The sequence below is a fragment of the Scyliorhinus torazame genome, chromosome 31 (assembly GCF_047496885.1).
Source record: "Scyliorhinus torazame isolate Kashiwa2021f chromosome 31, sScyTor2.1, whole genome shotgun sequence".
In the NCBI taxonomy this organism is placed as follows: domain Eukaryota; kingdom Metazoa; phylum Chordata; class Chondrichthyes; order Carcharhiniformes; family Scyliorhinidae; genus Scyliorhinus; species Scyliorhinus torazame.
In genome coordinates this window covers 29563967-29580905 of record NC_092737.1, presented here as the reverse complement: position 1 = coordinate 29580905, position 16939 = coordinate 29563967, and the positions used below count along the sequence as shown (strand labels likewise).

General features: G+C 46.5%; 1 protein-coding gene across 1 annotated transcript in view; it reads right to left on the bottom strand.

Moving 5' to 3' along the window:
• Positions 1-16939, bottom strand: part of LOC140404775 (uncharacterized) — a 76223-nt gene that overhangs the window by 15754 nt on the left and 43530 nt on the right. Inside the window, exons 5-6 of the mRNA XM_072493511.1 lie at positions 13582-13680; positions 6746-6773 (exon numbers count right to left, since the gene is read on the bottom strand). Of these exons, the coding sequence (XP_072349612.1) occupies positions 6746-6773; positions 13582-13680 (127 nt within the window). The remainder of the gene's footprint in view (positions 1-6745; positions 6774-13581; positions 13681-16939) is intronic.

Genomic DNA, 16939 nt, shown 5'->3' with positions numbered 1-16939 from the left:
TGTGATCCTAGCACAGACCCCTGAGGCACACTGCTAGTCACCGACTACCATCCTGAAAAAGACCCCTTTATCCCCACTCTTTGATTTCTGCCAGTCAGCCAATGCTCTATCCATGCCAGGATCTTACCCTTAACACCATGGGGTTTTAACTTATTTAAGAGTCTCCAATGCGGTACCTTGTCAAAGTGACAAAGTGACAAAGTTAATTGATGAGGCAAGGGATGTAGATGTCATATACATGGACTTCAGTAAGGCGTTTGATAACGTTTCCCATAGCAGGTTGATGGAAAAAGTGAAGTCGTATGGGATTCAATCCAACTAGATGGATATAGAACTGGCTGGGCAACCGGAGACAGAAGGGAGTGTCTCAAAATGGAGAAAGATGACTCGTGGTGTTCCACAGGGATCCGTGCTCGGACAACTGTTGTTTTTTGACAAATGCGAGGTGATGCATTTTGGAAGATCTAATTCAAGAGCGGACTATACGGTCAATGGAAGAGTCCTGGGGAAACTTGATGTACAGAGAGATCTGGGAGTTCAGGTACACTGTACCCTGAAGGTGGCAACGCAGGTCGACAGAGTGGTCAAGAATGCATACAGCATGCTTGCCTTCATCGGACGGGGTATTGAGAACAAGAGTCGGCACGTCATGTTACAGTTGTATAGGACTTTGGTTAGGCCACATTTAGAATATTGCGTGCAGTTCTGGTCGCCACATTGCCAGAAGGATGTGGATGCTTTAGAGAGGGTGCAGAGGAGTTCACCAGGATGTTGCCTGGTATGGAGGGTGCTAGCTATGAAGAAAGGTTGAGTAGATTAGGATTGTTTTCGTTGGAAAGACGGAGGTTCAAGGGGGACCTGATTGAGGTCTACAAAATTATGAGAGGTATGGACAGGATGGATAGCAACACGCTTTTTCCAAGAGTGGGGGTGTCAATTACAAGAGGTCACGATTTCAAGGTGAGAGGGGGAAAGTTTAAGGGAGATGTACGTGGAAAGTTTTTTATGCAGAGTGTGCATGGAACGCTTTGCCAGCGGAGGTGGTAGAGGTGGGCACGATAGCATCATTTAAGATGCATCTAGACAGATATATTAATCGGCGGGGAACAGATCCTTGGAAAATAGAAGACAGGTTTAGATAAAGGATCTGGATCGGGGCAGGCTGTGAGGGCCGAACGGCCTGTTCCTGTGCTGTACATTTCTTTGTTTTGTTGTTTTTGTCAAAGGCCTTCTGGAAATCAAAATAAATCACGTCCACTGATTCTCCTTTGTTTAACTTGCTTGTTACTTCATCAAGGAACTGTAACAGATTTGTCAGACACGACCTCCCTTTGACAAAGCCGTGCTGACTCAGTCCTATTTTATAATGCACCGTGCTTCGCGATCTCATCTTTAATGACAGACTCTAAAATCTTACCAATGACCGAAGTCAGGCCAAGCGGCCAATACTTTCCCGCCTTCTGCCTCCCTCCCTTCTTCTACAGTGGTGTTACATTAGCCACGTTCCAGTCCTCTGGGACCCTTCCTCCCTCCAGTGATCCATGAAAGAGCATTACTAGTGCGTCCACAATTTCCTCAGCTATGTTCGTAGCACCCTGGGGTGTTGTCCATCCGGTCCAGGTGACTTATCCACCTTCAGACTTTTCAGTTCCGCTGAACCTTCTCCTTGCTAATGGTCACTAAACTCACCTCTGCCCCATGGTTCTCCTGGCGCTCTGGCATCCCACTGGTATCTTCCACCGTGAAGACTACTTCTACTTCTACTTCTACTTACTAACTTGATAGAGTTTTTCGAGGAGGTCACTAAGATGATTGATGCAGGTAGGGCAGTAGATGTTGTCTATATGGACTTCAGTAAGGCATTTGACAAGGTCCCTCATGGCAGACTAGTACAAAAGGTGAAGTCACACGGGAATCAGGGGTGAACTGGCAAGGTGGATACAGAACTGGCTAGGTCATAGAAGGCAGAGGGTAGCAATGGAGGGATGCTTTTCTAATTGGAGGGCTGTGACCAGTGGTGTTCCACAGGGATCAGTGCTGGGACCTTTGCTCTTTGTAGTATATATAAATGATTTGGAGGAAAATGTAACTGGTCTGATTAGTAAGTTTGCAGACGACACAAAGGTTAGTGGAATTGTGGATAGCGATGAGGACTGTCTGAGGATACAGCAGGATTTAGATTGTCTGGAGACTTGGGCGGAGAGATGGCAGATGGAGTTTAATCCGGACAAATGTGAGGTAATGCATTTTGGAAGGACTAATGCAGGTAGGGAATATACAGTGAATGGTAGAACCCTCAAGAGTATTGGAAGTCAAAGAGATCTAAGAGTACAGGTCCGCAGGCCATTGAAAGGTGGAGAAGGTAGTCAAGAAGGCATACGGCATGCTTGCCTTCATTGGCCGGGGCATTGAGTATAAGAATTGGCAAGTCATGTTGCAGCTGTATAGAACCTTAGTTAGGCCACACTTGGAGTATAGTGTTCAATTCTGGTCGCCACACTACCAGAAGGATGTGGAGGCTTTAGAGAGGGTGCAGAAGAGATTTACCACAATGTTGCCTGGTATGGAGGGCATAAGCTATGAGGAGCGATTGAATAAACTCGGTTTGTTCTCACTGGAACGAAGGAGGTTGAGGGGCGACCTGATAGAGGTATACAAAATTATGAGGGGCATAGACAGAGTGGATAGTCAGAGGCTTTTCCCCAGGGTAGAGGGGTCAATTACCAGGGGGCATAAGTTTAAGGTGAGAGGGGCAAGGTTTAGAGTAGATGTACGAGGCAAGTTTTTTACGCAGAGGGTAGTGGGTGCCTGGAACTCACTACCGGAGGAGGTAGTGGAAGCAGGGACGATAGGGACATTTAAGGGGCATCTTGACAAATATATGAATAGGATGGGAATAGAAGGATACGGACCCAGGAAGTGTAGAAGATTGTAGTTTAGTCGGGCAGTATGGTCGGCACGGGCTTGGAGGGCCGAAGGGCCTGTTCCTGTGCTGTACATTTCTTTGTTCTTTGTTTGTTCTAAGACTGATGCCAAGTAACTATTCAATTCGTCTGCCATTTCTTTGTTTCCTATTATTACTTCTCCAAACACATTTTCTAGTGGTCCAATGTCTATTTTTACCTCTCTCTTACCTTTTATATATCGAAAAAATATCTTCCTAGCTACCTTCACATTATTAGCTAGCTTACACTCGTACTTCATCTTCTCCCCCTTACTGCTTTTTTAGTTGCCCTCTGCTCTCTTTTAAAGGCTTCCCAATCCTCTGGTTTCCCATTAATCCTCGCCACTTTATATGCTTTTTCTTTAGCCTTTAAGCAGTCCTTCATCGGCCATGGATGCCTTGTCCTCCGCTTAGCATGTTTTCTCCTCCTTGGGATGAATTTATGTTGTGCCTCTGAAATAACCCCCCAAAACCCCTGGCATTGCTGTTCCACTGTCTTCCCTGCTGGGCTCCTTCTCCAATCAACTCTGGTCAGCTCCTCTCTCATGTCCTTCTAGTTACCCTTATTTAATTGTAATACTGTTACGTCTGATTGTAGCTTCTCCCTCTCAAGCTACAGGGTAAATTTTATCATATTGTGGTCACTGCTCCCTAAGGGTTCCTTCACTTTAGGCTCCCTAATCAAGTCTGCCTCATTACACATCACCAAATCCGGAATTGCCTGTTCCCTAGTAGGCTCTGTCACAAGCTGCTCCCAAAAAAAATCTTAGACATTATACGAATTTCATTTCTTCGGATCCACTACCAACCTAATTTTCCCAGTCCACCTGCATATTGAAGTCCCCCATGATTATTGTAACATTGCTTTTTTTTTACATGCCTTTTATATCTCCTGATTTATTTTCTGCCCTACATCCTGACTACTGCTAGTGGGCCTGAACATCACTCCCATCAGGGTCTTTTTACGTTTGCGATTCATCAACTCTACCCACAGAGATTCTATGCCTTCTGATCCTATATCGCTCCGTGCTATCGATTAGACTTCATTCCTTACTAACAATGCAACACCGCACCCTTTGCCCATCTTCTTGTCCTTTCGATAGGTCATATATCCTTTAATATTTCGATCCAAGCCCTGATCCCCTTGTAGCCACATCTCTGTGATGCCCACAACATCGAACCGACCGATTTGAATGTGCGCAACAAGATCATTTACCTTGTTCCGTATACTGTGCACATTTAGGCACAACACCCTCAATCCTGCATTGACCACCTCCCTATTCATACTCTCCTCAGTCACTGTATCCTATTCTGTGGCCCTTTTTGATTTTTTACTGACTTCTCTGCCTTACACTTTTCCCCTTACTGCTTTTTTTTCTAGTTCCCCCCCCCCCCCCTCCCCGCGACGTTAGTTTAAACCCTCCCCAACAGCTCTAGCAACACCCTCTCCCCCCTCCAGGACATCGGTTCCAGTCCTGCCCAGGTGCAGACCGTCCAGTTTGTACTGGTCCCACCTCCTCCCACAGATCCGGTGCCAATGTCCAAGGAAAATGAATCCCTCCCTCATCTCTCGAGCCATCCTATCTATCCCGACAATCCTACTCTGACTAGACCGTGATACTTGTAGCAATCCTGAGATTGCTACCGTTGAGGTCTTACTTTTTAGATTAGCTCCAAACTCCTTGAATTCTACTTGTAGGACCTCGTCCCGTTTTTTAATCTATATCGTTGGTGCCTATGTCAATCACGACAGCTGGCTGTTCACCCCCCCCCCCCCCCCCCCCCAGAAAGTCCTGCAGCCGCTCCTAGACATCATCGACCCTTGCACCAGGGAGGCAAATTGCCATCCTGGAGTCTCGACTGCGTCCACAGAACCGCCTGTCTATTACCCTTACGATTCAGTCCCCTATCACTATAGCCCAGCCATTCTTCTTCCTGTCCTCCTGCGCAGCAGAGCCAGCCACGGTGCCATGAACCTGGCTGCTGCTGCTTTCCCCTGGTGAGCCATCTTCCGAAACAGTCTCGAAAGCGGTATATCTGTTTTGCAGGGAAATGACAGCAGGGGACACCTGCACTGCCTTTCTACTCTTTCTCTGTCATTTGGTCACCCATTTTCTATCTCCCTCAGTAACTTTCACCTGAGGTGTGACCAACTCGCTTTATGTGCTATCCACGACGTCCTCAGCATCGCCGATGCTCCAAAGTGAGTCCATTCGCACTTCCAGAGCCGTCAAGCAGTCTAATAGGACTTGCAACTGGACACACGTCTTGCACGTGGAGTATCAAGGTTCTGTGGACTGTCCCTAAGCTCTCACATCGCACACGAGGAGCATGGCACGGGTCCGGCATATCCTGTCATGTCTTAAACCGGAGGCTAACTTAAACAACTACAATTCCAAAAAAAGAAAGAATAAATAAATAGACAAATGAAAAGAGAAACTACTTACCAGTCTGCTACCAAGGATAACAAGCATCTCCTCCCAAACTAGCTTAGAATTCCCACCTCGCTTCAAATTCCTAAACTCACTCTTCGCTTTGTCTCACTCTGGCAGTGTCTTCTCTGGCTCACTGCGAGAACTCACCAGGAGTGAGTTAAAGTTGCTCTTTTTAAATTGGCCTGAGTTGACTACCCCCCCCCACCCCCCCCCAACCCCCCCCCCCCCCACCCCCAGCCCCACCTGCATTCAGATCAATGTAGCTTAATTTGACTGACACTTAACTGCCAACTAGTGACATGAGTGCGTGGGGCAGCCCCGTGTTAACCTTCACTGCACAATTCTAGGTTAATTTAAATTCCTGAAATTTAAAAAGAAACAGTCTTGCCGATTCAATTCCCACCTAGCTTCAAATTCCCAAACTCCCTCTTCGCTGTGTTTCACTCTGGCTCTGTCTTCTCTGGCTCACTGGGAGAACTCACTGGGAGTGAATTAAAGTTGCTCTTTTTAAATTCGTTACATCTTGAAAGAATTCCAATGGATTTGTCATTTGGAAACATCTACTTCAATTGTCACTTTATAAACGTGCATTGCCATTGCTCAGGGGATTTTATTAAGCGTCATTTGACGGAGGAAGGTAGCTGCACTGACAGCACCGATTGGCTCTGCTTGATTTGGATGGCAGAAATGGACTGAAAAACAGTAAGATCTCTACAACTGTTTCTCTATTGACTGAATATTTCTTAACCACGACTTGTATTGTGCCAGGAGAAGGCTTGAAGGACCTGTCACTTTTTGCAATGCTGACACTCGCATCTATTGTATTAATTTGGGGACATCTCGACCAATGTTAAATAAACCGAAAGATAGAAGGGGCAAAATGTAATAATCTTTATTAGTGTCACATGTAGGCTGACATTGACACTGCAATTAAATTACTGTGCAATTCAGTGTCTGAAGTGTATGTAATATTCAGTTGGATGGTCGGCAAACCTGTAAAACCTAGATACGCTCTTTACAGGTCCTTATCTGAAAATGACCATATTGTTCTTAGCCTTGGAAATTCTAACTGACATCTAGCATCCAAAATCTTAATTGAGAGCTTCTTTCAATTATTATCTGCATTCTTATTGTTATGCCTTTTTTCTCCTGAATTGTCAAATCCAATTTGACCGATTACCAGCAGAGGATATCACTTCGATGCATAAAAACTGTAAATACTCTATATTTAGATAGCACAATGCAACAAGCAAACCTCAAGGAACTAAACAACCTCGTTTTCTTCCAGGCACGACAAGTAATCTCTCACACTATGTTTGTGATTACCGGAGCTTTTAAGTTTAATTGAAAAGCGAACGTTTCTCACCCATCATTTTTTCTCCTCCTGGACTCGGCTGCAAGACAGAAAATTGTCGATCCAAAATTAAAGGTGAGTCAAATTTTGCATATTGGCAGAAGAAAAGAAAAAAGAAAGATATGGATCTCTGATGGTCGAACTTGCCCACAACGAGCACCTGTTAGTAATCCAGCAAAGGGCACTAGAGCGGAGCTGCTGATTGGCTGTTGCGGGGAAAATGCGGTCACCGTATCTTGAAGGTAGTTTGTGGAGGAGCTGTTGACAAGTGACAGTTAAACCCGAAATATTTCTTCAGTGTTTCCCTCCCGACCTCCTCCTCTCACCAAAAAAAAGACAATCACTGTAAGGATCCCAGCCGCGTAAAGATCAAGAGCGGGTGACTCGAGGGCAGGTAGAAGTAGAAAGAAGTTGAATCGTTACGTCACATCCTGCAGATAAGTGATGGGCTGGTGACTGGTAAGTAGTTTTTCTTTTCCCTGAGGTGTTAACGTGCAGTAGTTGCTGAGTGAGTGCTTGCTGAGAAGGGGAGTAAATTAAAAAAAAACATACTGTTGGGATTTTCCAGCTGAATCCGGACGGAGTGAGGACAGAGTGACTGCCGGGTAAGTAGTAAAGATTTAAATTGTTTGCACAGGCTCATAACAGCTCATTGCTGTTCTCGTGTGGGGCGCAGTGGTTGCTGGTTAAGTGTTTTATTTTTACAGGTAATTAAGATGCGCACTTTCTAAACCCTAGACACGACACTTGTAGTGTCCCCCACCCTCACACCTCCTGTAGCCTAAGCGGTAGATTGAATAACAGGTAAGCTCTTTTTTTCTTTTTCTTTTTTTATCTAGAGGGGATGGCAGGGAAGGCAGTGCAATGTTCCTCCTGCAGAATGTTTGAAGTGAGGGACGCCGTCAGTGTCCCTGCTGATTTGACCTGTGGGAAGTGCACCCATCTCCAGCTCCTCAGAAACCGCGTTAGGGGACTGGAGCTGGAGCTGGATGGACTTCGGATCATTCGGTAGGCAGAGGTGGTCATAGATAGTAGCTTCAGGAATATAGTTACTCCGAAGAATCAAGATAGATGGGTGACGGCGAGAGGGGCTGGGAGGAAGCAGTCAGTGCAGGGACCCTCTGTGGTCGTTCCCCTCAGTAACAAGTATACCGTTTTGGATACTGTTGAGGGGGCGACCTCCCAGGAGTAAGGCATGGTGAACGGATCTCCAGCACTGAGTCCGTTCCTGCGGCTAAGAAGGGAAGGAGGGATAGCAGGAGAGCAATAGTTATTGGGGACTCGACAGTTAGAGGGACAGATAGAGGGTTCTGTGGCAGCGAAAGAGACTCACGGATGGCATGTTGCCTCCCGGCTGCCAGGGTCCGTGACGTCTCGGATCGTGTTTTCAGAATCCTGAAAGGGGAGGTGGAGCAGTCACAAGTCGTGGTACACATCGGTACCAACAACATCGGTAAGAGAAGGGACGGGGATTTAAAGCAGGCATTTAGGGAGCTAGGGTGGAAGCTGAGAGCCAGGACAAACCATGTTGTCATCTCTGGCTTGTTGCCAGTGCCACGTGCTAATGAGGTGAGGAACAGGGAGAGTGCAGATAAATACGTGGCTGTAGGGATGGTGTAGGAGGGAGGGTTTCAGGTACGTGGATAATTGGAGCACATTCTTGGGAAGGTGGGACCTGTACAGGCAGGGCGGTTTGAACCTGAACCAGAGGGGCACCAATATCCTGGGAGGGAAATTTGCTGCGGCTCTTCGGGGGTGGGGGGGGGGGGGGGGGGGGGAGATTTAAGCTAATTTGTCAGGGGGCTGGGAAAACGAGCTGCAGTCCAGAAGCCAGTATCGAGAGTAGTGAGGTACTGAGGTGGGTATCGAGGTTGCAGGAGTGTACCGGCAGACAGGAAGGTCGGTTGAAGTGTGTCTACTTCAATGCAAGGAGCATCCTGAATAAGGTAGGTGTCCTTGGAGCGTGGATTGGTACTTGGGACTTCCCGTATCAGCCTCCCCGAACAGGCGCCGGAATGTGGCGACTAGGGGCTTTTCACAGTAACTTCATTTGAAGCCTACTTGTGACATTAAACGATTTTCATTTCATTTCATGTTGTGGCCATTTCGGAGACATGGTTACAACAGGGACAGGAATGGATGTTGGAAGTTCCGGCAAATAGATGTTTCAATAAGTGTAGAGAAGGTGGTAAAAGATGTGGAGGAATGCATTGTTAATCAAGGATAGTTTAACGGCTGCAAGAAGGCAGTTTGAAGGGGATTTGCCTATTGAGATAATATGGGCTGAAGTTAGAAATAGGAAAGGAGCAGTCACGTTGTTAGAACTTTTCTATAGGCTCCCAAATAGTAATAGAGATGTGGAGGAAGAAATTCCAAAACAGGTTATGGATAGGTGTGGAGGTCTCAGGGTAGTTGTCAAGGGTGGCTTTAACTTTCCAAATATTGATTGGAACCTCCATAGGTCGAACAGTTCGGATGGGGCAGTTTTTGTACAGTGTGTGCAGGAGGGTTTCCTGACACAATATGTGGATAGGCCGACAAGAGGGGGGGAGGGCACATTGGATTTGGTATTGGGTAATAAGAGCACAAGAACATAAGAACTAGGAGTAGGCCATCAAGCACCTCGAGCCTGCTCCACCATTCAATGGTGGATCATGGCTGATCTTTTGTGGACTCAGCTCCACTTTCCGGCCCGAACACCATAACTCTTAATCCCTTTAATCTTCAAAAAACTATCCACCTTTATCTTAAAAAAACATTTCATGAAGGAGCCTCTACTGCTTCACTGGGCAAGGAATTCCATAGATTCACAACCCTTTGGGTGAAGAAGTCCCTCCTAAACTCAGTCCTAAATCTACTTCCCCTTATTTTGAGGCTATGCCCCCTAGTTCTGCTTTCACGCACCAGCGGAAACAATATGTCCACATCTATCCTATCTATTCCTTTCATAATTATACATGTTTCTATAAGATCCCCCCTCATGCTTCTAAATTCCAACGAGTACAGTCCCAGTCTACTCAACCTCTCCACGTAATGCAACCCCTTCAGCTCTGGGATTGACCTAGTGAATCTCCTCTGCAGACCCTCCAGTACCAGTGCGTCCTTTCTCAAGTAAGGAGACCAAAACATAACACAATATTCCAGGTGTGGCCTCACTAACACCTTATACAATTGCAGCATAACCTCCCTAGTCTTAAACTCCATCCCTCTAGCAATGAAGGACACAATTCCATTTGCCTTCTGAATCACCTGTTGCACTTGTAAACGAACTTTTTGCGACGCATGCACTAGCAAACCCAGGTCTCTCTGCACTGCAGCATGTTTTAATATTTCTTCATTTAAATACTGATCCCTTTTGCTGTTATGCCTACCAAAATGGATAAACTCACATTTGTTAACATTGTATTCCATCTGCCAGACCCGAGCCCATTCATTTAACCTATTCAAGTCCCGCTGCAGACTTCCAGTATCCTCTGCACTTTTTGCAGTATCCACTGACCTTAGTGTCGTCTGCAAACTTGGACACATTGCCCTTGGTCCCCAACTCAAAATCATCTATGTAAATTGTGAACAGTTATGGGCCCAACACTGATCCCTGAGGGACAGCACTAGCTACTGATTGCCAACCAGAAAAACAGCCATTAATCCCCACTCTTTGCTTTCTATTAATTAACCAATCCTCTATCCATGCTGCTAGTTTCCCCCTTAATGCCATGCATCTTTATCTTATGCAGCAACCTTTATGTGTGGCTTTCTGGAAATCCAGATTTACCACATCCATTGGCTCCCCGTTCTCTAGCGCACTGGTAATGTCCTCAAAAAATTCCACTAAATTAGTTAGGCACGATCTGCCCTTTGTGAACACATGCTGCGTCTGCCCAATGGGACAATTTGCATCCAGATGCCTCGCTATTTCTTCCTTGATGATAGATTCCAGCATCTTCCCTACTACCGAAGTTAAGCTCACTGGCCTCTAATTACCTGCTTTCTGCCTACCTCCTTTTTTAAACAGTGGTGTCACGTTTGCTAATTTCCAATCCGCCGGGACCCCCCCAGAGTCTAGTGCGTTTTGGTAACTTATCACTTGTGCATTTTCAATTTTCCTAGCCATCTCTTTTACCACTCTGGGATGCATTCAATCAGGGCCAGGATACTTGTCTACCTTTAGCCCCATTAGCTTGCGCATCACTACCTCCTTAGTGATAGCAATCCTCTCAAGGTCCTCACCTGTCACAGCCTCATTTCCATCAGGAACTCTCATGTTATTTGTGTGTTCCACTGTGAAGATCGATCCAAATAACCTGTTCAGTTGCTCAACCATTTCCTCATCTCCCATTATTAAATCTCCCTTCTCATCCTCTATAGGACCAATATTTACCTTAGCCACTCTTTATTGTTTTATATATTTGTAGAAATGTGTACTATCTGTTTTTATATTCTGAGCAAGCTGACTCTCATAATCTATCTTATTCTTCTTTATAGCTTTTTTAGTAGCTTTCTGTTGCCCCCTAAAGATTTCCCAGTCCTCTAGTCTCCCACTAATCTTTGCTACTTTGTATGCTTTTTCCTTCAATTTGAGACTCTCCCTTATTTCCTTCGATATCCACGGTCGATTTCCCATTTTTCTACCGTCCTTCCTTTTTGTTGGTATAAAACATTGCTTAGCACTGTGAAAAATGGCTTGGAAGGTTCTCCACTGTTCCTCAACTGTTTCGCCATAAAGTCATGCTCCCAGTCTACCTTAGCTAGTTCTTCTCTCATCCCATTGTAATCTCCTTTGTTGAAGCACAAAACACTAGTGTTTGATTTTACCTTCTCACCTTCCATCTGTATTTTAAATTCCACCATATTGTGATCGCTCCTTCCGAGAGGATCACTAACTATGAGATCCTGAATCAATCCTGTCTCATTACACAGGACCAGATCTAGGACCGCTTGTTCCCTCGTATGTACCATTCCAAACTGTTCTAGATAACTGCGCTGGATAACGGGGAGCCAATGGATGTGGTATATCTGGATTTCCAGAAAGCCTTTGACAAGGTGCCACACAAAAGGTTGCTGCATAAGATAAAGATGCATGGCATTAAGGGGAAAGTTGCAGCATGGATAGAGGTTTGGTTAATTAATAGAAAGCAAAGAGTGGGGGTTAATGGGTGTTTCTCTGATTGGCAATCAGTAACTAGTGGTGTCATTCAGGGATCAGTGTTGGGCCCACAACTGTTCACGATTTACATAGATGATTTTGAGTTGGGGACCAAGGGCAATGTGTACAAGTTTCCAGACGACACTAAGATAAGTGGTGAAGCAAAAATTGCAGAGGATACTGGAAGTCTGCAGAGGAATTTGGATAGGCTAAGTGAATGGGCTAGGGTATGGCAGATGTAATACAATGTTGACAAATGTGAGGTTATCCATTTTGGTAGGAATAACAGCAAAAGGGATTATTATTTAAATGATAAAATATTAAAACATGCTGCTGTGCATAGAGACCTGAGTGTGCTCGTGCATGAGTCGCAAAAAGTTGGTTTACAGGTGCAACAGGTGATTAAGAAGGCAAATGGAATTTTGTCCTTCATTGCTAGAGGGATGGAGTTAAAGACTAGGGAGGTAATGCTGCAATTGTATAACGTTTTAGTGAGGCCACACCTGGAGTATTGTGTTCAGTTTTGGTCTCCTTACTTGAGAAAGGTTGTATTGGCACTGGAGGGTGTGCAGAGGAGATTCACTAGATTAATCCCAGAGCTGAAATGGTTGGATTACGAGGAGAGCTTGACAAGACTGGGACTGTACTCGTTGGAATTTAAAAGGATGAGGTGGGATCTTACAGAAACATATAAAATTATGAAGGGAATATATAGGATAGATGCGGGCAGGTTGTTTCCACTGACGGGTGAAAGCAGAACTAGGGTGCATAGCCTCAAACTAAGGGGAAGTAGGATTTAGGACTGAGTGCAGGAGGAACTTCTTCACCCAAAGAGTTGTGAATCTATGGAATTCCTTGCCCAGTGAAGCAGTAGAGGCACCTTCATTAAATGTTTTTAAGATAAAGATAGATAGTATTTTGAAGAATAAAGGGATTAACAGTTATGGTGTTCGGGCCGGAAAGTGGAGCTGTGTCCACAAAAGATCAGCCATGATCTCATTGAATGGTGAAGCAGGCTCGAGGGGCCAGATGGCCGACTCCTGCTTCTAGTTTTTACGTTATTTATGTTCTTATGCTCTCTGTTCACTCTGCATATGTTTGGGGCAATTTTACATTTCCGGCTCTAATAAAGTGGATCTTGTCGACTTGACCACATCCCATCCAATTTCCTCGCCAAGAATTCAATGGACAAGCCAAGCGCCTGTGGTGTAAAGCCTTGGTTAGTAAAATAGCGTTCGCCCAAAATATAAAATTATCCAGAATAATTTGAAATTGCAATTTGAGTGAAGGCGTAGACATGGCCTTAAGGGATCAGCTGACTTGTATTTACTCCTGGATCGGCACCCCCTGAGAAATTGGTTTGTTGTGCCTATCGTGAAGAAGTGTAATTTACAGGTCAACGCAGATACTACCAATGTCAGGTGAAAATAATTTTAAAAGTATATTTTAGAAACTGATTATTTTTGATTTTGAATCTACGGGTGAAGTAGGTTGTGCCTAACTAATTCCCAAATGCATTCATATTTGAAATACCACCGCCAATTAACAAAGTTGTCCAAGTACAGCAATGCAGCAATGGAGGGCAAACTATCATATATTTTTTATTCTTCAATATGATGCTAAAGTAGAAAGCAAGAGATGAGTGTATTCTATTGGAAGCCTATGTTCATAATGCCCTTCATGGTATTAGAGAGATCATACTCACCTTTCTTTTTGCAGAGACACCACACGGCTGCAATTATTATGAGAATCAAGGTAACGCCAGCTGCCACAATTCCGACCAATACCCACGTGTTCTTAATTCCTAATGAATGAAGGTGACAACTCTTAAGGATCAAAACAATTCCACATGACTCTTCCCAAAGTCAACCAATCTTACTTTGTTGTGTCAAGATTAATAAAAGTAGAAATTTATATTTATAGTTCTGGTTGCTGTGTTAGGAGAATTTCCAACCAATAATCATTGGTTGGCCAATTCAGTGTTAAAGGCGGGGATCATTCCCAAGAATAATGTTAGTCACGGAGTGGTAATGCCAGCTGACTATTAATGTCCATGGCACATTCTTTCCAATAATCTGCCAGATACTGAATTCAGTTGATCCAATATGGAATTGGAACAATAGAATCGAGATGGCGTATTAGGGGTCATTTGACCACTCTGTCAGCACCGGATCTCCAACTGAATATCATGACTTCGTGCTATCACCCTGCCTTTTCCTTGTACCGTTGTATATGTTGTCTATTTAAACAATCATCGAATGCCTTGATTTGACCTGAGTCGACCACATTTTGAGGCAGTGAATTGCAAACGCAAACCACTCCTTCACTGTTGTTCTTCTTCTCATAGTACATTTTCTTCTTCTGCAAATCACTTTAAATCGGAGACCTCTCCTTGATCACTTCGCCTGGCGGGAACAGTCTCTCCCTATCTACTATGGCTAGCCCACCTCACGATTCTGACTGCCTCCAAAATATCTACTTTTAACCTTATTTTCTCCAAGGGCAACAGACACAACATCGCCAACCTATTCTCATAACCAAAGTTTCTGACTTCCGGGTGTGGCTATGCAGAGCTAGGTCGCATATGCGGTAGCTCCCGCTTGGAACGGACTTTTGGGCTTTTTTTCCCGGGCTCCCACGGCATTTGTTTGACATTTCCCGGTGTGGGAAGAAGACTGCAGCATTCGCCTAGGAATGTTATGTGTTTTGGCTACCAGACCCGGCAGAAACAGTAAAAGATTTGACTGCAACAGGATAAAGAGGGCCTCTTCCAGTATGCAAGCGGGGGACGGGCAATCTTAAAGCTGCAATCGGGCTTGACTCTATCAAAGGTGAATTCTAGCAGCAGAGGGAACAACTGTGAAAAGACCTACCAAGGCCATTGCAGAAGCAGGGACGAGGCTTCCGGTGGCGGCCATGGAGGAGTAGGTCGCGCATTCGGCAGCTCCCGTCTGGAATGGACTCTCAGACCTTTTTCAGGAGTTTCCATAGACTTTTTGGGGCAGACTGGTGAAGCGAACACTGCCAAAAGGATTCCCTCTCGAGTTCCGGTTGCGGCTATGCGGAGCTAAGCCGCACGATTCGGCAGCTCCGGCTACCACGGACTTTCGGGCTCGTTAGAGGAGCCCCAACGGAACTTTTCTTTTTGATGCAACCCGTGGGGAAGGAAAGAGAGAGGTCCCCCTCCAACTTCTATGAAACGGACCAGAAGTGTAACGGCCAAAGGAGCGGCACTGGAGCAACGGGAGAAGCGAGGGGAAGAAAACAAAATGGCGGCCGCCAGGGACATGGGGGAGCTGCAGGAGTTCATCAAGCGCTGCTTCGAGGAGCAGCGCGAGGAGATGCAAAAGGAGATGCTGGCGCCTATGCTTTCGGCAATTGAAGGACTCGGGATCACCCAGAAGGCCCACGAAGCTAAGATCCAGGAGGTACAGAAAAGAGTCAGTCAGAACGAGGATGAGCTCGTGGGCCAGGCGGTGAGAGTGGAGCAGAACGAGGCGCTACACAAGAGGTGGGCGGGAAGACTCGAAGACCTGGAGAACAGGTCGAGGAGAAAGAATCTGCGAATCCTGGGTCTCCCTGAGGGAGTGGAGGGGGCTGATGCCGGGGCATACGCGAGCACGATGCTCAAGGCGGTGATGGGCACGAAGGCCCTTTCGAGGCCGCTGGAGTTGGACGTGGCACATCGGGTGCTGGCGAAGAAGCCACAGGCAAATGAGCTGCCAAGGGCGATGGTGGTGAGGTTCCACCGGTTCACGGACAGAGAGTGGGTCCTGAGATGGGCCAAGAAGGAGCGGAGCAGTAAGTGGGACAAAGCAGAGCTCCGAATATACCCGAACTGGAGCACGGAGGTTGCAAAGCGGAGAGCGGGTTGCAACCGGGTTAAAGCGGCGTTGTACCGGAAAGAAGTGAAATTCGGAATGCTGCAGCCAGCGTGACTGTGGGTCACATACAAGGGCCAACACTATTACTTCGAAACGCCTGAAGAGGCGTGGACCTTTGTTAAAGCCGAAAAGTTGGACTCTAACTGAGGGTTTGTGAGGGTGGGGGGGGGATGTTTTGGGGTTTAATGTGTGATGGTTGTTGTATATAGGGGGTCAATCACGCGCAGGAAATGTTAATGGGCTGAGGGAGAGAGACAAAGCCGCGACAGGAGCTGCGCCAGAGGGGGCGGAGCGGGCTTTGGAAAGGCGGGAAGGGGAACAAAGGAATGCATGTGGATTGGGAGACTCCCATGCGGGGAGGTCAATGGGATGGCAGGGGAAGCCGGGGTCAGCTGACGTACGGGAGTGACATGGGGGCAGCAAAAAAGCTAGACAGCGGTCTAGCGGGGGGGGGGGGGGGGGCAGGGGAGGGGGGGAAGGGTTGCTGCTGCACTGGCCGAAAGGGAATGGGACACAGAAGAGGTGGTGGGGACGGGGGGGGGTCCCCCAATCCGGCTGATAACGTGGAATGTGAGGGGCCTGAAAGGGCCGGTGAAGAGGGCTCGAGTGTTCGCCCACTTAAAGGGATTGAAGGTGGACGTGGCCATGCTCCAAGAGACACACCTGAAGGTGGCGGACCAGGTCAGGCTAAGATAGGGATGGGCAGGACAGGTATTCCACTCGGGACTGGACGCGAAGAATAGAGGGGTGGCAATATTGGTGGGAAAGAGGGTGTCATTTGAGGCCAAGACTATTGTAGCGGACAATGGAGGGCGATATGTAATGGTGAGCGGTAGGGTGCAAGGGACGTGGGTTGTGTTGGTAAACGTATACGCCCCGAACTGGGATGATGCAGGATTCATGAAGCGCATGTTGGGGCGCATTCCGGACCTGGAGATAGGAGGCCTGATAATGGGAGGGGACATCAATACAGTGTTGGATCCAGCACTGGACCGCTCCAAATCAAGGACTGGAAAGAGGCCAGCGGAGGCCAAGGTACTTAGGGGGTTTATGGATCAGATGGGGGGAGTGGACCCATGGCGGTTTGCAAGACCGCAGGCCAGGGAATTTTCTTTCTTCTCCCATGTACACAAAGCCTACTCCCGGATAGATTTCCTTGTTCTGGGTAGGGCGCTCATC